Source organism: Neofelis nebulosa, chromosome 1, assembly GCF_028018385.1.
Source record: "Neofelis nebulosa isolate mNeoNeb1 chromosome 1, mNeoNeb1.pri, whole genome shotgun sequence".
NCBI classification, from domain to species: domain Eukaryota; kingdom Metazoa; phylum Chordata; class Mammalia; order Carnivora; family Felidae; genus Neofelis; species Neofelis nebulosa.
In genome coordinates, this window is record NC_080782.1 from 163890954 (window position 1) to 163914146 (window position 23193).

Below are 23193 nucleotides of genomic sequence, written 5' to 3' on the forward strand. Positions count from 1 at the left end.
CAAAACCTAATGAAGTTTCTGAAGGGAACTCAAAAGCCAGAACAAAATACAGGAGAAGCCAGAGGAACATCCAGGGACCTGTGCTCACTCGGGGAAGACATGGGCCGCAGCACAGAGACCATCTTGTTCAGCTAGAAGACAAGAGGTGGCTGGAGGCATTGATCTGGAACCATGAGAATGGGCCTTGACAGTGACCTGTGCTCGTGCTTGGGGTCCCCAGACACCTGACCTGGCACTTGCTGCTTAGTTGGGCTGAGCCCTCCCTGTCTTAAGAGCTGCTGGTGAGGGGTGGCTGGACGGTAGAGGGGAAGGAAGACTCTATAGTTAGGAGGAGGCATCCGTGAAAATTTCACTTTAAACTACCTGGGAAGAAAGGGCCCACATGGAATCAAAGACCTGTCCACGGGTCTGTCTGTCACGTAAGAATTACTTGGGGTGCGGAAACACGGCCTGGGGAAGATGATTGAGAACACAAAACTGGGTCACAGCCCTCCCTCCCTGCCGCGTCACTGCCTTTCCCAAAACCAGGTGCCCACAAGGTAGCAGTGAGCAGCCAGGTGGTGGGAGGGTGGGGGGGTGGCACGTGGTCTGGGTTAGACGGTGGGGTCCACGCCCTGCGAACGCCAGTTTGGATGTGGCTGGTGCCAACAAGGCTTCACAGGAGGGGCTCCAGGCTGTCTGGGAGAACAGTGTCACTGCTGCTGCCGGCCTTAGGCTACAGAGACATTTCAGAAGGGAGGGCAAAGAGGCACCCGCCTGTGCTCCAGGCCTTTGTCACCAGCTCCTTTCACTTTCCCACAGGTGTGACAGGATCCGTGGGCTTGCCTGGACCTCCAGGTGTTCCTGGTTTTGACGGTGCTCCTGGCCAGAAAGGAGAGACGGGACCCTTTGGCCCCCCTGGTAGGTTTGCTGCGGCACCCTGCCCCCCCCCCCCACCCCGCCAGCTGCCCTCTGCCTGAATCTCTGGGTCACACGCTGGAAGTCAGGTGTGCAGATGCCTGCCAAATGGAATTGAAAACATTGCCTGCAAGATTTCCGAGGAAGTCTCTGTGTGTGTGTGTGTGTGTGTGTGTGTGTGTGTGTGTGTGTGTGTTAAGAGCAAATAAGCTCATCTAGAAGAGGTAAAGTTGTCATTTTTTCCGTGTGGAGAGACAGATGTTGATCTAAGCCAGTGATTTCCAGATGTTGTTAGAAGATGGCCAGCAGCAACGGCCTGGGGCTTCCTGTGGTGGGGGTGGGGGGCAGGCTGCAGCCACAGAAATTGTGTATCAGCAGTGGACAGGAGGGGTGGATGACGATGCCGGTGGTGGCCGAGAGGCCACCATCCGGCATGAAATGCAGTCGGTGTGCTGCCCAAGGAAGCGGACACTCCGCTGTCCCATGTTGACTGAGATGGTAAAGGCTGAGGCCTCCACTGGAAGGGCGGGGGGGGGGGGGTCCGGGGGGGGTGCCCAGCCCAGCAGGAGGCCAGCCAGCAGCGTTGCAGACAGCGTAGCTACCGAGGGGATGGGGAAGGATGCTCCCTCACTACCCTGTGTCCTTGCGCGGTGCTGGGCTGCCGTGGCAGGAAGCCACCTTTTAAAAGGATTTTTTTTTCTAGTAATTCTGTGGTCCTCCCTCCTTGGAGGAGCCCCCAAATGTTGTCTGAATGACACATTCCCTCATATATTCCTTTTCACATATTGTGTTTATATTGGACTCCATTCTCTGAGCGTCTGCTTGGCACCGAGCACCGTGTTTCTCAAGCATTGTGGGGGGGTCCGTGCAAAGTGAAAGAAAGGGGGGCAGCGTGGAGGCAGGTTATCCCAGGGCACCTGTCTGCACCCGGGGAAGCTCACTCCTCTCTGTCTTCCAGGTCCAAGAGGGTTTCCAGGCCCACCAGGCCCCGACGGGTTGCCAGGATCCATGGGTCCCCCAGGCACCCCATCTGTTGATCATGGCTTCCTGGTGACCCGGCACAGTCAGACGACGGACGACCCGCAGTGTCCTCCTGGGACCAAAATTCTTTACCACGGGTACTCCCTGCTCTACGTGCAAGGCAACGAGCGGGCGCACGGCCAGGACTTGGGTGAGACCTCGGGGACGCGTGCATTCATCCAACACAGACTCGTGGCGTGCCGAGGCCGGCAGAGCTGTCCCTGGCCCCGCATGTCAGGGCGCCACAGAGACGTCGTTAGCGAGAAGAGGGCCTGGTTCCGCTTCCCTCCCCCCTCACACGACCAACCACCAGCTCAACAGCTGCCTCATTAGCACAGGGAAATGTCAAGGCTGAGTCTCTGAAAGCTTTTAAATTGATAAAACTTTTGATCTGGTCTTCAAACTATCAAGTAGGTCAAGATTTCCGGAATACATGCTTCACAGCTAGTGTCGGTCTTCTTAAAATAGGGCAGCTTTACAGGTGCTCTGGCTAAAACCCGAGCGTGCGCCCCTGTCCTGAGTCTCTCTGCAGGCTCCAAGCCCCACCTCCGGTGAGTCTCCATGGGACAGCTGTCCGTTGGCTGTCATTTCTCTCGTCCCCACTGGACGTCCTTCACCAAGTTAGTGCAGTGTCATGCACGTTAACCTTTATGGAGGTTGGAAAGAACAAGCCGCCTGTAAGGAGAATCTGCATTTTCGGCAAGATAGTCATTGAAGACATTGTTCAGGGTTACTGTCTGCTGTATCAGGAGCCACGTGATAAATTTCCTTTGGAATTCAGTTTTTTTTTTAAATTTTTTAGTGGTTATTTATTTTTGAGAGAGAGTGTGTGAGCAGGGCAGGAGCAGAGAGAGAGGGAGACACAGAATCCGAAGCAGGCTCCAGGCTCCGAGCTGTCAGCACAGAGCCCAACACGGGGCTTGAACTCATGAGCAGTGAGATCATGACCTGAGCCAAAGTCGGACGTTTAACCGACCGAGCCACCCGGGCATCCGTTTAAAAAAATTTTTTTTTTTAATGTTTATTTAGTTTTGAGAGAGAGAGAACGTGGGTGGGGTCAGGGCAGAGAGAGAGGGAGACAGAATCCGTAGCAACTTTGGGGTTCAGTTTTATAAAAGATTTTTCTCTACTGATAAACTGGTGTGTTTCCCTTAATCAAAATATCCTACATAATTCTTTATAGGGTTTCTTCTGCCTTGAATCACTTTAAATTTAAGTTAATGCTCATTTACAACCATACTTGCCTGTGTGGTGTATTTACCTCCTTTCTGCCTGTAATTGAAAGCAGTTTTATTTCCACCTTAATGGTTGTGTTGTGCGGAGGCAGACTGATCACAGAGCCGGCACTTGAACCTGTGTCTCCCTGTGGCTGTAGGCACGGCTGGGAGCTGCCTGCGCAAGTTCAGCACGATGCCCTTCCTGTTCTGTAACATCAACAACGTGTGCAACTTCGCCTCCCGAAATGACTACTCCTACTGGCTGTCCACCCCTGAGCCCATGCCCATGTCTATGGCGCCCATCGCCGGCGACAATATCAGACCGTTCATTAGCAGGTGAGTCGGGCACTTGTAGGAGCAGATGTATATAATCGAAGAAGAAAAACTGCTTGTAGTCTAGGCAGAGGTTGTTGCTTCGTTTTTTTTCCCCAAAGCTTTTGACCTGTTGCCAGCTTATTGTTTATGATATCAGAGTTTTGTAATAGAGATCAGACATAAAATCATTTGGTATAAAAGTTAGTTATTCTCTCTCTCTTTTTTTTTTTTAAGTTTATTTGTTTAGAGAACGGGCGGGGGCAGAGAGAGGGATGGGGAGAGTCTCTTAAGCAGAGAGAGAGTCTCTCTGTGCTATGAGCACAGAGCCTGATGCAGGGATTGAACTCATGAACTGTGAGACTATGACCTGAGCCCAAATCAAGAGTCGGATGCTTAACTGACTGACCCCTGCCCAGGTGTCCCAAGCTGTCCTCTTTCAGAATTACAGTGTGATGCCTTCGAGAGGCAATGCCCAGCTTTGGGGCAGAATTCCTATTCTGTGTGACTCACTGGGGTGGTCTGGTCGCCCTTTCCCCCATGAAGCAACATCCCTGGAGTCCCCAGCAGGCCTGAGAGCAGCATTCTAAACTTTGTTTTCTTAAATAATTATCTCCCCGAGGAGCCTTTTAATATTTTTTTCTTCTGAATCGCCCACCGCTTTGAAATTTTAAAATTTTGTTGTTATTTTAATTGTAGTAAAATAGACATAAAATCAATCATCTTAACCATTTCTTTTTAAAAAATTTTTTTTGGGGCGCCTGGGTGGCTCAGTTGGTTGAACGTCTGACTTCAGCTCAGGTCACAATCTCGCGGTATGCAAGTTCCAGCCCTGCATCGGGCTCTGTGCTGACTGCTCAGAGCCTGGAGCCTGTTTCAGATTCTGTGTCTCCCTCTCTCTCTGACCCTCCCCCATTCATGCTCTGTCTCTCTCTGTCTCAAAAATAAAGTAAAAACGTAAAAAAATAAAAATAAAATTTTTTTTTAATGTTTATTTATTTTTGAGAGAGAGAGAGAGGGAGACACAGAATCTGAAGCAGGCTCCAGGCTCTGAGCTGTCAGCACAGAGCCCAACACGGGGCTTGAACCCACAAACCCTGAAATCATGACCTAAGCCAAAGTCTGGTGCTTAATCGACTGAGCCACCCAGGTGCCCCATCATCTTAACCATTTCTAAGTGCAGAGTTCAGTGGTATTTAATGCAGGAGCTCAAATATGGGTGTGAAGTGTCTCTATGAAACTAATGCCGCAGACATTCTTTATATCTGTGCTTTATACACAAAAAGATTATACAGATTTGTTGTATACATAAAAATGTATACCTATCGAGATTTTTTGTACTCCCCACCCCCCCCCCCCCCCCCACTAACTTTTGTTTCCTTAGGGTGAATTCCCACTGGCAATTCATGTGTTTGACCAAGCAGCTTGCCAAATGAAGTGCTTTCCACACTAATTAATGTCTGGAGCATGTTTTCAAGTCCCCCAGAGTCTGCCTGATAGGAACTAATACAGGAAATTGGAATTAGTATGACTGAGAAGTGCATGGAGGTCCTATTTTTGTCTCATTCCTTCTAGTTAAAAGCTGATTCCTTAGCTGTACTCAGAACTAATAGAAAAGTGACAAAGGTATGAATTCATGTGACCAAGAAGCCGTTCTGTAGTTTTACTCGTTAACACACTAAGGTAATAAAGGATGAACAGAATAACGAGGCAGGACAAGTTTGCTTCAGGGAGGTGAGAGTGGGGACTAACTTGAGCCTTTCTACACTCCCTTTAAAGAACCAGGCAGCTTTTGACTATGAAGAAGGGTAAGGCAGGGTCCTGTGGTCAGTGGGAAGAGGGAGCAGGAAGTAAGCGCTGGAACCAGTGCTGGGAGCCCCAGGCTGTGGCGATTTGGGGGAGGATTTCGGGTTCTGGTACCTGTCTCTGGCTCTGCGGTTCTGGCAGATCAGTCTTATTCAGAGACCTGTACCACACAGGACCCCAGGATGGAAGGGCTGGGAGGTGCCCTAATATTAAAATACAAAAACTGTAGATTGACTTACATTAAGCTATCTCCTGATAGCTTTTTTGGGTTTGGGTTGTTTTTGTTTTTTTTTTTTTTGAGCTGTAAGAAACTTACTTTATGGGTCTTAAAATGGGAAAAAGTTTCTTCACACTTCCGGGCGGCACCTTTCAAAACAGACAGTCGTTTACACATGTCAGCGAGTGCCTGTGACTTTCGCTGTTGAGGCTTTCCACGCTCAGGACCATGTGGGCTGTACCGGAAGGAAAACTAACCACCTTTGTATTTTTGTTCAGCTTCCCTTGGACAACAGGTAGAAAACGATTATTCATGTTTGTTTGCTATTTTACCTCCTTGATAAAACTGACCTTTGACCTCCATTTGCTTGAGGGAAGGGGCTGTGGCATGCGTTTGTGATGTTCCCAAATCAGCCTGGGTCTCAGATTTGTTTTCCCCTGTGGCCCCCTCACTTTCAGAAAGACCCCCCGCCCTGACAGCATGCTTTGGTGGCCCAGCCCTGTACATTTCAGCTCCTGGCATCTCTGTTACCTGACCCCCAGAGGCTCAGCATGCAGGGACTTTATCAGTCATGTCCTGGAGCCCGTGGATCCTGAAACCTGCCCCCCCCCCCCCCCCCAGCCTGCTGTCTCACGTTCCCTTTGGAACAGTGCTTCCATTCTGGTCTCTGAGCCCACAAGTTTCCATGGTTACTTTCACCCCGTGGTTGTGTGAAGTCTTGGGCCTTTCAGGTTATTCTGGGGAGGTCCTAAAGCTTAACCTTTCGAAAGAGTTAATAACACAGAATCCTTCCGTTTAAGCAGAAAAGCTGGCAACTTTTCTGCCTTCATCCTGAGAACAGGGCAGACATTTCTGGCTTCGTGTCGACTTGAGCTATCGCACGCTACTGATTGTTTAATTGTTCTGGTGGAAGGGCCACTGTTAGGAGAGCAGGGCTGCTGCGCCCAGTTCTGGCTCTGACACGCTCTCTGTGGCCTCAGCCTTTGCCGGAATAACCCGGGGGATTCAACCGTCTGAATTTCAAGGGGCTGTCCAGCTCTTCCAGTCTGTGACCCTGTTCCCTTATCCATCTGATGGGGCGGCGTCAGGATGACCTTCTCGACGAGCCCCCCTCCCAAACCCTGAGCCCAGAGAGAGCCTGACATCAAATGCTGTCCGTCTGCCACGCTCTATTTCTGCTTTCCGTGTCAGGCAGACAGATGGTAGCAGATGTACAGGCCAATTTCAGTAACTGTTGTTTAACCAAGGCTTTTAATTCATCTGCATTTGCGTGAATAAAATAGAAAGCTGTGCGCACGCACGCACACACGTCCACGGAAAATCGAATGACTAATTTAGGCCTCTGCCCACTTCTCATCCATTTTCATGCAAATGTTCCGGCATAACTAGGTGTAATTATTAACACCATTTGTAGTCATTCGTCAGCATTGCTAACACTCTGTTCATTTTGTGACTTGAATGTAATTATTTTACTGCTAGTGCTTAATTCTTTTTTCTTGTACAAAACGGTGCCCTGCCATCGAAGGGTTCCCTGAGTTGAGCGGGTCTGAGTCAGAAGATTGTGCGTTGTTTTCATTTGTTCCTGGGTACGGTCCCAGTGGCCAAGTGTCTGGCATCCCAGCTCGGGAAGCTCCTGTCCTAGAGAGGGTTCTTTGGGGGTCACTCGCACTGCAGTGCCCCGCTGTCCATCCCCGCCTGGAACAGACAGGGTCTCGCCACCGGTCTGTTGGCATCTGGAGTAAGTCTGAGGCAGGCTCACGTGGACATCCAGCCTCCGATGCATTATTTGTTAGTTCCTCTACGTCACTACATGTATTTCTTAGATCGAAGATGATTCTTAGCTGAAAACAAAGTGCTGAGTTCTGGAAGCTGTAGCACTTGCATTTCACCAACTCTTTCTTCTTAAGTGTTAATTGTGTTTGCTAAAGTCCACGCTCATTGTTGAAAGTTTGGAAAACACTGGAATGCGCAAAGGAGAGAATGAAAGTCAGTGGTCCCTCGGCCCCTCCACCAAAGCAGATGGTTAAACAGCAAGTGTTGGGTGTCTTGGGGATTTATTATTCTAGTACTGAGGTGGGCTTATCAAATCAGTGAGAGTCAGCTGTGGGCGTGTCAGCCGTGTTGTAAGCATGTGGTTGGGTCAGAAAGCGGGAGTGGAGAGGAGGTGTGACAGCACAGGAGAAGAGAACAAACAGGTTTCATCCTGTGCTGTGCTGTCCCTGTCCTGCTGTCCCTGTCCCTGTCCGTGCTCAGGGTCCCTGCTCTGTACCTTCCAGGTGTGCGGTGTGCGAGGCTCCGGCCATGGTGATGGCCGTGCACAGCCAGACCATCCAGATTCCGCAGTGCCCCAGCGGCTGGTCCTCCCTCTGGATTGGCTATTCCTTCGTGATGGTGAGCATTTGGGGAAACTCCCTGCACCCCTGAAGAGCCTCCCGCTAACACCACCACCGCCCCCATGCTCCCACCCTCAGTTGGCTGGCTCATGCCGGGCAGGCCTCTCCTTCCTTACGGGGCCGCCCAGTCCAAAGCATCCCCAGGGGCCTGGCCTGCTCCACTGTGGATGGCAGCTGTTCCTGCACCCGGCCGGAGCCTACCTCCTGCCTCCCGAGGGGCTGCTCCAGAACTAGGTGGCAGGGACACCAGGAGAAGGTTTCCGGGAGTCAGAGCGTCTCCCCAGGAGGAGAGGAGACAGGTGCCCATTCAGGCAGCTCATGCAAGCCTGAAGCAGTGGTGTGCATCGAGCAGAGGCAGCAGGGGCGCTGGCCAGTGTCTGGGAGCGTGAGGACACTCTCCTGCCACTCAGCTGTCCCAGACACCAGGTCCCCGATGTGCCCACCCCTGAAATACCAGTTAACACAGGAAATATGGCACCTGCTTGTGATCCCATGGTGGCTGGTTACTTTATTTTATTGCCTCAGTTTAAAGAAGTGATTGCATATATGAAGGCTCTGAACCGGTCAGGTCAGGTCAGGTTAGGTCAGGTTGTACCGGGTAAGCCACAGTAAGGGCCCTGCACGGAAACCTTCTGGCTCACCACTAAGCCCCACCCCTCCTCAGTCTCAGGTATGGCTGCCTGGACGTTTTGACCCCCAGATGATCTCTAGCCTATTATGTATTGACTGGGAAAGTGGCTTCATAACTATTTTCTTCTGCTGCAGTGATCCCAAGTGCAGAAGGTGCCAGAAAAGCGCTTTTAAAGCACTTGTGTCTGTATTCACGTTTGGTTGTGAGATTTCCTGGGTTGATGATGCTTCAGGTAGACTCTTCAACAGGACCAGAGAATTTGCAGCCACCCAGAAAGTTAGTTGCTTTGATGATTCTAAATACTGCATGGTAACTACTTGATTGGGAAAGCCAAAAAGTTAGAACTACAGTGTAGAGAAGTCAAGACACCAGCAGTGATGAGACAGATTGAATGTTTTGCCTGTATAATCATAAGAAATACTCAGCAGAACCTCATGATGACACAAGTAGCCCCTGGCCCAAGGAGTAAAGAGCCTCAGGAAAGCCTTTTGTCCTACGAAGATATGAAACAATGATTGCCCATAATTTCCCTAAATCAAGAGCAAACTAAAGTAATGGTGTCCCAGGGAACAAGTTCTCCATCACTTCCCAGGCTTAAGGGGCGTTGTGGGGAGGTGGAGGGGCTCTGGCCCCACAGTCTGGAGACCCCTGTTCTTGTCTCAGCTTGGCCTCAAAACTGGGACCATTGTCAGATCCAGAATGTTCTAGCGTCGTCCAGTCCTCATCTGGGAATGGAGGGCATTAGCTTTGTCTTCAAAGGGCCCTGAAATTCTCACGTCTGAAATAATAGTCATGGTGGATTTTGGAATGTCTTATCTCATTTGGGGTCATTTATCTTATGGCCCTGGTTTCTGAGCACAGGTAGATCCTACTTGAACCCATTAGACTAAAGTGCATTTTAAGTTACAGTAGTGGTTACTTTTTTTTCTTCTTATTTAAATGATCTCTCTTTTTAAAGGCAAGTAATGGGTGATTGTTCTTTACCTTATAAAAGGATACATAGCATCCAATGCAGCAAATTCAGGATTTTAATTATCCTCCAGGATGTTGATTAGAAAGCTTGATTTCGCATGTATGGGTTCCAACATCATTTACACATTTTGGCTGTTTCTTCTGTCCCAAGTTAGAGGAGGTGTCAAGTGTTTCAAAAATAATAACTGGGACAGCATTTCTCTAAGTGCTGATGGAGCCGGACTGGCCATGCCGAGTTAGGGGGCGGCGGCGGCCCCGCTGGGTCCTGTACTGCCCCGTGCCACTCGTCGAGCCCGGACCGGCTTGCAGGCCGTCGGAAGTGCGAGCACTTGGGTGTTCCGGGGATCTGACCCACGCCTCATGTTTGCTCCGCAGCACACCAGTGCTGGTGCCGAAGGTTCTGGCCAAGCCCTGGCATCCCCCGGGTCCTGTCTGGAAGAGTTCAGGAGCGCGCCATTCATCGAGTGCCACGGACGTGGGACTTGCAATTACTACGCGAACGCGTACAGCTTTTGGCTTGCCACGATCGAGAGAAGCGAGATGTTCAAGTAAGTCTGGGCGGCTCTCTCTGCTGGGGCGGGGCCCTCTCTGGTGTCGGGGAGGGGCCTCTCTGCTGGGGTCGGGCCTCTGGTGGGGCAGGGCCTTCTCTGCTGTTGGGGTAGGGCCTGTCTGCTGGGGTGGGGCCTCTCTGGTGTTGGGGCAGAGCCTCTGCTGGGGCGGGGCCTCTCTGCTTTTGGGGCGGGGCCCTCTGTTCTGCTGGGGCGGGGCCTCTCTGCTGTAGGGGTAGGGCCTCTGCTGGGGGGGGGGGCCTCTCTGCTGTTGGAGCGGGGCCTCTCTGCTGCTCAGCCGCCTTTGGGGCTTTCAGTCTCGGTCTTCTGGATGGTTATAAAACTGATTAGGAATGTGTGTTCCACAGGAGGTAATGAATATTCGATTCTGTTCTGTGTGGACAGATAACCGGGTCAGACTTCAAAGGCAGATCTCAAGTTATGGGTTCAGTTCTTCCATTTTTGTAGGTGGCGCCACTACAGTGTAGTTAAAGCAACTGGAGTCTTTAAACAGAGCATTTAAAAATATTTGGGGCACCTGGGTGGCTCAGTCAGCTTCTGACTCTTGATTTCTGCTCAGGTCATGGTCTCACAGTTCGTGGGATCAAGCTTTGCGTGGGGCTCAGGGCTCTGACAGCTCAGAGCCTGCTTGGCAATCTCTGTCTCTTTCTCTCCCCCCACCCCTGCTCCTGCCGTCTGTCTCTGCTGCTCCCCTGCTTGCACACACACACTCTCTCTCAAAATAAATTAAACATTTTTAAAAATTCAAAAAATAAAAATATTGCACATTTAACATCGGTGAGAGAGGAAAGGGCAGTATTTGCCTTCTAGCAGTTGTAGTGCTGACTCCAGTGTATGTACAGGGTGAGTTCTGAGGGACGAAGCAAGACTTTATTAAACCCATGCAAATAAACATGAATTTTGGCACAAGTGCAGCTGAAATTGATAGGGAGGACCTTACCTTTCTTTTCCGCTAGCACCACTTCACCTTTATGACAGCTGTCCCAAATGGCTGCTGACCTTGCTGAAGTCAGTGTGGGGCCTGCACGGTGGGGATGGAGGGGAGCACATGATGGTCCTCTGTCCTTTGGCAGCACTGGCCCCGTCCCCTGCTGGGGCAGACACGGAGGCTGATGGAGCCCCAATGCTTACTGTTCCTTCCCGAAATAAGTGCTGCTAGCCCCTGGGGACAAGCCTTTCTGCCTTTACCTTTTCAGAGAGAATTTTCTGGAACTCTGTTGTGAGCCCCTCGCTTCCTGGGCTTAGATCATAAAAGACAGAGCAACACACTCTCTGTTTGTAATTCTTTAAGCACCAAAAAAGTACCAGGGACCTAATTCATAGCGTACATGAAACCCTGCAGGCATTTGGAAGCTTGACATCAACTCTCCGGATAAAGCTTCACCATTATCCGAGTGCTGAGCACTCGGCAGGTGTATCAGGTTCTCGGGCTTCCATTATAGGGTTAATAGAACAGCAGCCTGGTACGATGAACTAAAACAAAATTAGATAAGATCCTATTAATTTAAATAATTAGTTTGGGGGCAATATGGTTTTCATAGAAGTTGCTTAGAAGCAGCCTTAATTTGAGGACAAGTTACTTGTTTTCTGTGGCTACCTTTTTAATAGAATTTGGTTAGTGCCAACTTCGGTTCTGACTTCACTCCACTAACGGTCAACTTAAGACAGAATTCCTAGGATCAAAGAGCATTTGGGACACTAACTGTCTTCCCCTCTGGCCTCCAGTCCGACCACCTGCATAGAAATCTGGCAAAAGCTTATGAAAGTATTTCGAGGTCTGGTTAATTGTTCCAGATTCATTGCTCATCACACCCTTCAACCAATGTTTAATGAGCTCTCCCTCTGTGTGTGAAGGGTCACAGAGAAGAGCACCTTCCTCCCTGGGAGGAGCGAGTGGTCTGGTCAAGGAGAAAGGCTGGAGTGGGAAAGTCACAGTCCAAGGAGGCTGTGCGGTACCCTGGGAGTGGCTCAGACTTTAGAGCCCAACAGGCTCGGGATGGCTGTGGCTGTGCCCTCACCTGTGCGTGCAATTGGGCCTCCACCAGCCTCACGGCTGCGCATGGGGGTGAACGTAATGTCGTGCACAGCCCCTGTCCCTCCCCGCACTGTGAGGGCAGGTGACACCCAGTGCGGTGCCCACTAGGTCAGGACGAGCAGTGGTCGCTGCTTGTCATGGGCTGGGCCCACCCCCTTCATCCGGCCCCTCGGGAGAGGGGGGAGCTCCAGGAAAGGCGGGGGCTGCTGAGGGGCTCGCCTGCCTCGTGGAGCAGCGGCGCTGACGGCTGGTTTCTGGGTTGCCTTGTAGGAAGCCCACGCCGTCCACCTTGAAGGCGGGGGAGCTGCGCACACACGTCAGCCGTTGCCAAGTCTGTATGAGAAGAACATAATGAAACCCAGCCCTCAGCTAACGTACAACATGGTGCTACTCCCTCCTCTCCCCCTTCTCTTGTTAACAGCAACGAACCCTAGAAATATATCCTGTGTACCTCACTGTCCAGTATGAAAGCCGTAAAGTGCCTTATAGGAATTTGCCTAACTAGCACACCCCGCTTCGGTGGCCTCTACTCGCTGAAGGAGAAACAAAGAGCATGATAAGCTGTCATAGTGACGCACCAAATGGCACTTTTGATGAAATAAAAGAGTAAGTCTGTTCTTGAAGCCAATGCACTGATGCGTGAAGTACGAACTCCATCAGAAAACCAAAGGGTGCTAGCAGGTGCGCGGGGCCTTCCGTTGTGTCTGAACGCCTGTGTCCACTCTTGTGTTGGGACAGGTGCATTCCCTCCCCCCGGATGGGATGTTTGTTTACGTCACCGTCAAGCTGTTTCCAAACGCAGGTCCCTGGGCCCGTACACGAGTGGGTCCCGCGAGAACAGTGTTCCGGGCCTGCTGATGGAATGGCTCAGCCGCCGAATCTTCCAACCCCCAGACGTAAATGTAGGTCTTTCTGCTCTGTGTGGTACTATGCAGCTGCTTGTGCAGAAATCACAAATTTCCTGTGGAATAAAGATGGTCCAAAAGTAGGCAGAAATTAAATATATATATTATTTTAGTAATTTATATAGATGTCAGCGATTAGGTCAAAGGTTTGTTTCATTTCCACTGTTAAAATAAAGCTTACGTAGTTTCTTCCTTGAAAAGACTGTGTTGTCCTTTCACATAGATTTTTAAACACCCGGGTGTTGAATGTGACACGTCCCGTTTTCATTGTTCACCTCCAAACCAAAACGCATGTATCGCCAAAGCCAAACCCAGGTCCACGAGCGCGGCGTCTGCTCCAGTGAAACATGTACTCTGAGCTTATTGTTTGTATTCTGTATTAAATGTCTTCAGGGTTTTAAACACTAATCACAACCGAATGACCTGACTTCAGAACCAGCAAAACCGTAAAAGGCCTTCGTTTACTTCGTATTCGTCGTTCTGCGGCCTGGTGTGCAAAACAGCTCATTTGAACCCTAGTATCAGTATTCCCCCCGTGTAAGCGCCTCCGGGTGGCTTGCTCGCTCTGGCGAGCTGTGTGCAGACGTCAGCAGGGAGTGGACGGATCACAGGAGAGCAGGATTGACCACTGGCAATGACCTTGCACTGTCAATGCAAGGCAATGACCTTGCGCCAAAAGTCTCCAACATGGTTTTAAGACTACTAAGGCCTTTTATGTAATTTCTTTACATGTGTATTTCTTACAAATTCAAATTTGTAATAAAACTATTTGTATAAAAATTAAGCTTTTATTAATTTGTTGCTAGTATTGCCACAGAAACATTAAAAGTTACTGCACCGGCCACTAATAAATTTGTAAGCGCTGCATGCCTTAGATCATTTTTATTTTGCAGTTATTCCAAATGAGAGCCAGACTGGGTGTGATTTACAGAAATTGCTACAAAGAAAAAACTGATTGATCTTCTTCACCTTTCCTCCCTCCCTCCCTTCTGTCCATCCATCCATCCACCCACCCATCCATGCACTCATTGTATGTGTACCAAGGATTTGCCACTCTTCAAATCCCAGTTAGATACAAGATAAACAGATAAACAGATATGAACAACATACATTTCCAGCCACTAAAAGTAAGATTTGGTAGGGATTAGCACTGAGATTGTGGTTATGCAACGATAGGTGCATAAGTCTTACTTAAAGTTGGAAAGAAGATGCCAGATTCTTTAAACTTGGTTAAAACATGATCCCTGAAAATGAGTCTGACCCTGTGTGTCCAAGAAAAAGATCTAGGGGTCCCGGGTGGCTCAGTCAGTTGAGCATCTGACTCTTGATTATGGGTCAGGTCGTGATCTCACAGTTCATGGGTTTGAGCCCCACATGGGGCTGTGTGCTGACAGTGTAGAGCCTACTTGGGATTCTCTCTCTCTCTCTCTCTCTCTCTGCCCCTCCCCCAACTCTCTCTCTCTCTCAATAAGTATATAAACTTAAAAAAAAAAAGAAAGGAAAAGCTCTAAATATTGCAACGTTCTGGGCTGTCATACCTGCCATTGATGTAGTGAGGAAGATATGGGACAGTGTGAATGTGACTTCCCATGCTTGATCAGGAAACATCATTCAAGGTGTAGGTTCAGTCACCTCCCACCTATCTGTGATAAAACTGGTGAGAAAGAAGGGTTCATTTGCTTCCCTTGATGCATGGGATTGTGCAGAACACTGAAACCATCAGGCTGGGTTCTTACTGAAGGAACAGAGATGTGGCGGCCATTGGGAGAGTTTGTTTCTGTGTCTAAAACTGATTGATTATAATTTTTTTTAACGTTTATTTATTTTTGAGACAGAGACAGAGCATGAACGGGGGAGGGGCAGAGAGAGAGGGAGACACAGAACCGGAAGCAGGCTCCAGGCTCTGAGCCATCAGCCCAGAGCCCGCGGGGCTCGAACTCACGGACCGCGAGATCGTGACCTGAGCTGAAGTCGGGCGCTTAACCGACTGAGCCACCCAGGCGCCCCTAAAACTGATTGATTATAAATCACTAGTTACTAGATACAGGTGTGTATAGATGGGAAAGTGCAAAGAAGATGATAATGACACCTTGGATCCCAACATTCAGATCCTGTGCATTTTTATTTTTTAAATGTTTATTAATTTTGAGAGAGAGAGAGAGAGAGAGAGAGAGAGAGAGAGAGAGAGAGAGAGAGAGAGAATCCCGACTCGGGGCTCGACCACACAAACCAGGAGATCATGACCTGAGCTGAAATCAAGAGTCAGACAATAAGCCAGCTGAGCCACCCAGGTGCCCCAGATCCTGTCCGTTATTCTGAGAGCAGCTTTTATGTTTTATTTTTAAAATTCTCCTACAGTACAATTGATTTATGTTGATGGACAGGTCTATGGATTGTAACATATGGGTAGGTCCATGTAAGCATAATCCAAATCAGTCCACAGAAGAGTTTGAGCCACTGAAATCCCCCCTACCCTAACCCTGGCATCCAACCACCAAGCTCCATCACTGTGACACCTCTTCATGAACAGAATAATAGAGTGTGTAACCTTGGAGATGGTCCTTCACCCACCATGATGCATTTGACACTCCTCCAAAATTATCGTGTGCGTTGATGGCTTATTCCCTTTCATTGCTCAGTGGGATTATATAAATACACCACATCGTTCACCTGTCGAAGGACGTGTGGGTTATCTCCAGTTTTTGGTGATAATGGATAGAGAATAAACATTCATGTTCAGGTTTTTGTGAACACAGGTTTTTCTTTTTCTTTAATTTTTTTTTTTTTAGTGTTTATTTTTGAGAGAGAGAGACAGAGTGTGAGCAGGGGAGGGGCAGAGAGAGAGGGAGACACAGAATCCGAACCAGGCTCCAGGCTCCGAGCTGTCAGCACAGAGCTCGGCATGGGGCTGGAACCCATGAACCGCGCGATCATGACCTGAGCGGAAGTCGGAAACTTAGCTGACTGAGCCACCCAGGTGCCCCGGGTTTTTATTTCTTTAGGGTAAGTACCCAGGACTAAGATTGCCGAGTCATATGATAATTGTATGTTTGACAGTGTGAAAAACTGCCAGACTTTTCCAGAGTGGCTGTACCATTCTGCATTACTTCCAGCAATGTGTGAGAGCCCCACATTCTCCCCTACGTTTGGAATTGTCAGTGTGTTTTTGTTAGCCATTCTAATAGGTAGTGGTGTGTGGTCAGGCTTTTAATTTGCATTTCCTGGATGGCTAATGACGTCAACCATCTTCATGGCATTTGTGTGTGTGTGTGTGTGTGTGTGTGTGTGCTTGTCCATCAACACCTCCTCTTCTTTGAAGTATCTATTAAATTTTGCCCACTTGAAAAATGTCCCTTTTCATACTGTTGAGTTTTAAAAATTCTTTGGATGCTCTGCTTGTCAGCCATTTGCTAGATAGGTGATTTGCAAATTCATCCTCCTAACAGTATCTTTCACAGAGCTAAGGTTTTTCATTTTGATGGTGTCCAATTTATCCATATCTTTTCCATGGGATGTGCTTTTGGTATTGTGTATAAGAACTTTTTGATTACTCCTAGGTTACTGAGATTTTCTCCTGTTTTCTTCTGTAAGCTTTATGATTTCACTGACTACATTGCGATCTGTGACCCACTTGTAATTTTTTTTAATTGATGACATTCACATAACTTAAAATTCACCACCAGAAAGCCAACCCTTCAGTGGCATTTAGGACAGCCGCAATGTGAATTCACTACGTCTATGTTAACTAGAGGTATTTTTCATCACCCCGAATCCAGAGCCAGTCAACAGTGGCTCCCAACCCCTGGAAACCACCAGTCGGCTGCAAGTCTGGATTTTTCTGACTCTGGATTTCATGCAGTGGGATAATCCAGTGTGTGGCTGCTGTGTCTGATTTCTCTCACTGAGCATAATGGTTTGGATGTTCACCCACCCTGTGGCACGTGTCAGTTCTTCGCTGGTTTTGACGGCTGAAGAATGTCCATTGGATGGATATACCAGTTTGGTTAGCCGTTCATCCACTGATGGGTGTGTGGGCTGTTGGGACCTTCTGGCTATTGTGAACATGATGGCTCCATATTGACATCCCTGCTCTCAATTCTTTGCAGTAGGTAACAAGAAGTGGCCTTGACGAGTCCTGTGGTTACTGGAGTCTAACTTTTTGTGGGACCATCAGATTCTTTTGCTTTGAAGCTGAACTGTTTTCCACCCCCACCAACAATGTGCCACGGTTCCCATTTCTCACACCGTCTCTAACACGTGCCATTTTCTGTTGACTGTAGCCCTTCCACTGGGTGTGAGGTGGTATCTCCTTGTGGTTTTGACTTGCATTTCCCTAATTTCTAATGATGTCGAGCACTTTTCATGTGCTTGTTGGCCATCTATGTATGTTCTTTGAAGAAAGAGCTTTAAGTCCTTTGCCCATTAAAAAAAATTTTTTTTTTGGTAAATGTTCTTTATTCTGTATGCAGATTCTTACCAGATCCACGATTTGCAAATATATTCTTCCGTCCTGTTGGCTGCCTTTTTACTTTCTTGATAACGTTCTTCGATGCACAAAATTTTACAATCATGATTAGTTACAATTTATCTATTTCTCTTTGGCTGCTCGGTCTCATGTCATATCAAAGAATGCATTTCCAAACCCAAGGCCGTGAACATTTACCCCTATGTTCTCCTGTAAGTGCTTTATGATTTTAGCTCTTACGTTAGGTAGGTCATTGGTCCACTCTGCATTAATTTCTGTACGTGGTGTGAGGGTGGGAACCAGCTACACTCTTTTGTGTGTGTGTATCCAGTTGTCTTACACCATTTATTAAAGAGACTATCTTTTCCCCATTGGATAGTCTTGACAGTTTTGTCAAAAATCAGTTGGCCACCAGTGTTCTATGATCCATTTGACTAATTCTTTAAATGATATGTAAGTTTTAGATTATTATTTCACATATGGCTATCCAATTGTTTAGTTGTTGAGAAAGGCTACTCTCTCTCTCATTTAGCTGACTTTACATTGCTGATTTGTGCGGGTCTGTTTTTGGACTCTATTCTGTTTCATCAATCTGTGTGACTGCCTTCACCAACACTGTGCCCTCTTGGTTAATTTAGCCTTAAAGTAAGTCCACATCAGTTGGTGTGATTCCTCCTGTTCTGTGCTTCCTTTCCAAAATTGCTTTAGCTACTCGAGTCTCTTTGCTTTTCTGTATAAATTTGGGATTTGGCTACAGAAAAATCCTTCTGGGGTTTTGATTGGAATTGTATTAAATCTATTCATCAATTTGGGAAGAATTGTCAGCTTTACTATACTGAATCTTACATTCCAAGAACATGGTATGTCTTTTCATTGATTTAGATCTTCTTCGATGGTTTTTTTTTAATGTTTATTTTATGGTCTCCTTTGATGTTTTAATTATCATTTTATAGTTTCCAGTATACAGATTGTGTCCATTTTGGTTAGATTTGTACCTGAGTGTTTTTTAAGAGCCATTGTTAGAGGAATTCTTTAAAAAAATTTTGACTTTCAATCGTACCTATCTAATCTACATAAATATGATTGGTTTTTCTATGTATATTGATTTGGATCCTGTGACATTCCCAAGTTCACTTCATAGTTCTAGGAGGATTTCTTTTTGTAGCTTTGTTAGGATTTTCTGCATAGACACTCATGTTTTCTATGAAGAGGGACCCTTCTATACCTTCCTCTCCATACTCCAGCATCCACTCTGTTCTTTTCCTTGATTTTTTGCACTGGCCATCACCTCGAATCCAATGTTGAATAGGAGTGGTGGGCCTGGACATACTTCCCTTGTTTTTGGCCCTAAGGAAAAGGCACTTAGCCTTTTCACTGTTAAGTATGATGTTAACTGTAGGTGTTTATGTAGATGCCTTTATACTGGAGAGTTTTTATCGTGACTGGATGTTGAATCTTGTCAAGTGCTTTTTCTGCATCAGCTATCATGGGAGATTTCCTCTTTAAACTGTTAATATTGTGGATAACAGTGACGAATGAAGGTCGGGCCAGTCTTAAATTTCCAGGATACAGCACACTTGGTCACGGTGTATCATTTTTACATTTTGCTGGATTTGACTTGCTGATATTTTAACTGGAGGTTTTTGTGCTCGTGCTAGTGAGGGAAATTCATTTTTACCTTTCCTTTTTTGTCTTGTTTTTGCCTGGTTTGTGTGTCAGGTAATGTCATGGTCAAAAAAATGAGCTGGGAAATACCCCTCCTCTTCTATTTTCTGGAAGAGTTGGTGGTATTCTTTAAATGTTTAGTAGAAGTTGCCAGTGAAATCTGGACCAGCAAATTTCTCCTGTGCAAGGTTTTTAATCATAAGATCATTTAAAAAATAGTGACAGGGCTATTCAAATTACCTATTTCATTTTGGATGAGTTTGATAGTTTTTCCTTTTAAGAAATTAATCCATTGCAAGTTGTCAAAATTATGTGTGTAGAGTTGTTCTCAGAATCCCCTTTTCCTTGTGTTCATTGAGCCTGTAGTGACACCCTTTATATCTCCCTTGATATTGATAATTTATATCTTCTGTCTTTTTCTTTGTCAAACCTGTTAGAAGTTTATCAATATCATTGATCTTTTCAAAAAACTAGATTTGGTTTCATTGATTTCTATTGGTGTTTTTTGCTTTCGGTTTTATTGTTTTTTTTTAAAACTCGTATCTTTATTATTTCCTTTTCTGTTCTTATGTTGGGGCTATTTTGCTCTTCTTTTTCTAGTTTCTGCAGGTGGAAGTTTAGATGATTCATTTGAGACTTTTATTCTTTTTTAATACAAGCATTTGATGCTACAAATATCCCTGCGGGCACTTATTTTTGTATCCCACAAATCCTATGATATTGTATTTTCATCTACTTTCACCTCAAAATAATTTCTAAGTTTCTTTGTTACTCCCTTAGATGCATGGTTATTTTGGAAGTTAATTGTTTTGTTTCCAAGTGTTTGTAGATTTTCCCGTTATAATCCCGTTTTCGATTTCTGGTTTATTTTGTTACAATCACAGAACCCACTGTGTGTGATTTCAGTGATCTTACATTTGTTAAGGTTTATTTTAGCAGGGTAAAGGGTAAGATTTTTCTTGGCAAATGTTCCATGTTTGATTGGAAGGAATACATATTCAGCTAGTGTTCATAGATTGTTCTATGAATGTCAGCTAGAATCCATTTGATTGGTGGTATTGTTCAGTTATTTTATATGCTTAAATTTCTATCAGTCATCGAGAGATGAGGGTTGGAGTGTCTGATGTTACTTAGGAACTTTCTAACTTCTTCCAGTTAGGATAGTGTTTGCCTTGTCTTTTTTTTTCTTCAAGTTCTGCTCTTAGGTGTACACACATTTAATCTTGTTATGTCTTCGTGATGAGTTGATGCTTTTATCTTTACACTCTGTGCCTCTTTATCCCTGGAAAGTATTGTTTTGTTCTGAAATCTACTTTGATATTCATCAAGCCACTCACTCCATCTTTTCTAGTCTCGTACTTTTAATCCACCTATATCATTATATTTGAAGTGAGATTCTTGACAACAATGTATAGTTGAGTTGTTTTAAAATTTCCCTCTGACAATCTCTGTCTTTTAGTTGGTATGGTTAGCCCGTGTTCGTGCGTAATGTCATGACTTGTGTGTTTGGCTACTGATACAGCTTTTTATCACTTGTTTTCTGTTTGCAACATCTTAAATTTTTTTTTTTTTTTTTTTTTTGCTCTCCTCCTGTATTCCCGGCACCCCAGGCTTTCTCTTGTGTCTGGGGAACCTCCTTTGACAATCCTCTTAGAGTAAGTGTGCTGGCAGCAAGTTCCTGCAGGTTTCCTTCATCTAGAAATATCTTTACTTCACCTTTCCTGAAGGGTTTTTCCTCTGCCCGTGGCATTCTGGCAGCTTTCTTTTTCCCGGCAATCAAAACTGTGTTTGACTTCCTCTTCTTCTGGTCTCTGCAGTTCCTGATAATAAATCCCCAGCCATTCGAATCATTACTCTTCTAGAAATGATGTTCTCAGGCTGCTCTGAAGATTTCTCATTGTCCTCAATTTTCATGTTATTGATTATGGTACGTCTGGGCATGGATTGGGTCCTCAGAACCTTCTGAACCTGTAGATTCATGTCTTCATCCTGTGGGAAATGTGGATATTTCTGGCAGGACATCGGTCTGGTCAGGGTCAAGAGTCCAGGTCCCAGCTTGGCTCCCGTGGTCTGTGGTTCCAGGGTCACATCCATTTCTGCAGCGCCACTCGGATCTGTCCTGCTCGAATGCCACCCTGCGCCTCCTTGGGGTGTGAGTGGTGGGGTCAGCCTTCCACGTTGTTGGCATGGCCCTTAGAGCCACAGCGTCATCTGCACAGACCCAAGATGGGTCCAAGCGCTCACACACAACTTTGCAGACTTCTTCTCGAGGTCTGTCCTCCTTGTCACCTTCCCAGTACTTGCCAGTGTTTGGAGGTCCCTCTGTTTGATCTCTTGTCCACAATACCTTGGTGTTTACTTCCTTCACTCTGTGCACACTTCCTGGGACTGCGGCCACAGCCGGGCTGAAGGGGGATGGGAGCAAAGGAGAAATGTGGTGAACTCTCCCACTGCTTTGGTGGCATGTCTCAACCCGTTTTTTTTCACTGGTCTGTCTGCTGCTGGTCCTTTATTGGCTACTGCATCGTGGAGAGACAGGCTGGGGTGTGCTCACTCAGTCCTACCTGGAGCCAGTACCAACACGATCCCAGTTCAGAAGCGTCGAGTACTAGTTTTGATGGTGGCGAGAGTGACGGTGAGGCACAGAAGAGGAACAAATGGTTTGATTTTGCTCATCTTTAGTTTTTCCCACGCTTGTTTCTAGTGCCTGAATGCGTGGTAAGTTGTTGATTCGGTTAACTATCACATGGCGGCTTTTCTAGTAACAGATAGTGCTGGGTCTTCCCAAACGCTTTTTGGTTCTATGCTTCAACTATGCTTCAGTGACATTCACTGGCCTATGCTCGTGTCAGGGACCATTATCTTCACACCAGACCTCCCACGCCCTGGCGCTCTGATGCTGGGTCTGTCCTCCACAATCTGTACTCGAATCAAGGGTCATTCTGTTGTACTCGTGCAACCAGACAGCTTTGACTTCAGATTCTGACCCTGCCACTTACAAAGTCATGACCTTGAGCAAGGTATATAACCTCTCAGAGGACTCCATAACCTTGGTCATTTTTATTCTGCAGTCCTTCCAAACCAGAGTCATAGACTGGGAGGAATTGATAAGAAAAGGAAAAAGCTGTTTTCTGGCACTCACCCTGCTCTCCCTCCTCCATCCCTCCCTCCCTCCCTTCTTTCCTTCCTCCTTTCCTCCCTCCCTCCACCCATCCAAACCTCCCTCCTTTCCTTCTTCCTTTCCTCCCTCCTCCCTCCCACCCTCCATCCGTCCATCCATCCCTCCCTCTTCCCTCCCTCCCTCCTCCATCCCTCCCTCCCTCCCTCCTTCCTTTCCTCCCTCCCTTCCTCCCTTCTTTCCTTCCTCCTTTCCTCCCTCCCTCCACCCATCCATCCCTCCCTCCTTTCCTCCCTCCCTCCCTCCTCTCCTTCCTTTCCTCCCTCCTCCCTCCCTCCTCCATCCATCCCTCCCTCCCTGTCTCCCTCCTCCCTCCCTCCACCTCTCCATCATACGTATACTATGTCCTTACTGTTTCCCAGGTACCCGGTTAGGAACAGGATAAATAGGAATGAATAATATCAACCGCTTAAGAAATGTTCTGTTAAATCATTATGGAAGAAATCTGTAACTCTCCAGGTATATGAAATGAGGTTATAGATCTGGAAGCGATAGTAATGCCATAGACGGGTGTGGGGATGGGGGCCCGATGACAAATGGGGATCTTGAGGGCTGCTGGCTTGAAGATGAAGTGAGACGTGGGATCAGTGAGAAATGTGTACAGGGAAGGGCAGACGGGGGTCTTCACTCATCCAGGCCCCGCGCGGGGCCGAGGCCCGGCTGGGCTCCCAGCACATGCTTCTGCCTTGAGGACCCAGGAGCGCAGGCCAGCGATGGTCTCCTCCCTCTTTCTGCATCTTCCTTGGGATTTTGTTAACATCCTACCCTTTAGAGGTAGGATCCAGCCTCCTCACCTCTGTTATTCCAGATCTCAGGTATTTCCAAGTTGCTGTAGACGAGCCTTATCCTGTCAGGTGAGTTTGTCTGATTCCACTCCTTCCCCCAGGGGGTGTCACAGACGGAAATGGTGC

At 47.2% G+C, this 23193-nt stretch overlaps 1 protein-coding gene across 1 annotated transcript in view; it reads left to right on the forward strand.

The window, feature by feature from the left end:
- Window positions 1–13848, forward strand: part of COL4A1 (collagen type IV alpha 1 chain) — a 154353-nt gene extending 140505 nt beyond the window's left edge. Inside the window, exons 47-52 of the mRNA XM_058742766.1 lie at window positions 802–900; window positions 1856–2068; window positions 3293–3470; window positions 7746–7860; window positions 9841–10013; window positions 12340–13848. Coding sequence (XP_058598749.1) covers window positions 802–900; window positions 1856–2068; window positions 3293–3470; window positions 7746–7860; window positions 9841–10013; window positions 12340–12421 — 860 coding nt within the window. The 3' untranslated portion in view covers window positions 12422–13848. The remainder of the gene's footprint in view (window positions 1–801; window positions 901–1855; window positions 2069–3292; window positions 3471–7745; window positions 7861–9840; window positions 10014–12339) is intronic.
- The last annotated feature ends 9345 nt before the right edge of the window (window positions 13849–23193 follow it).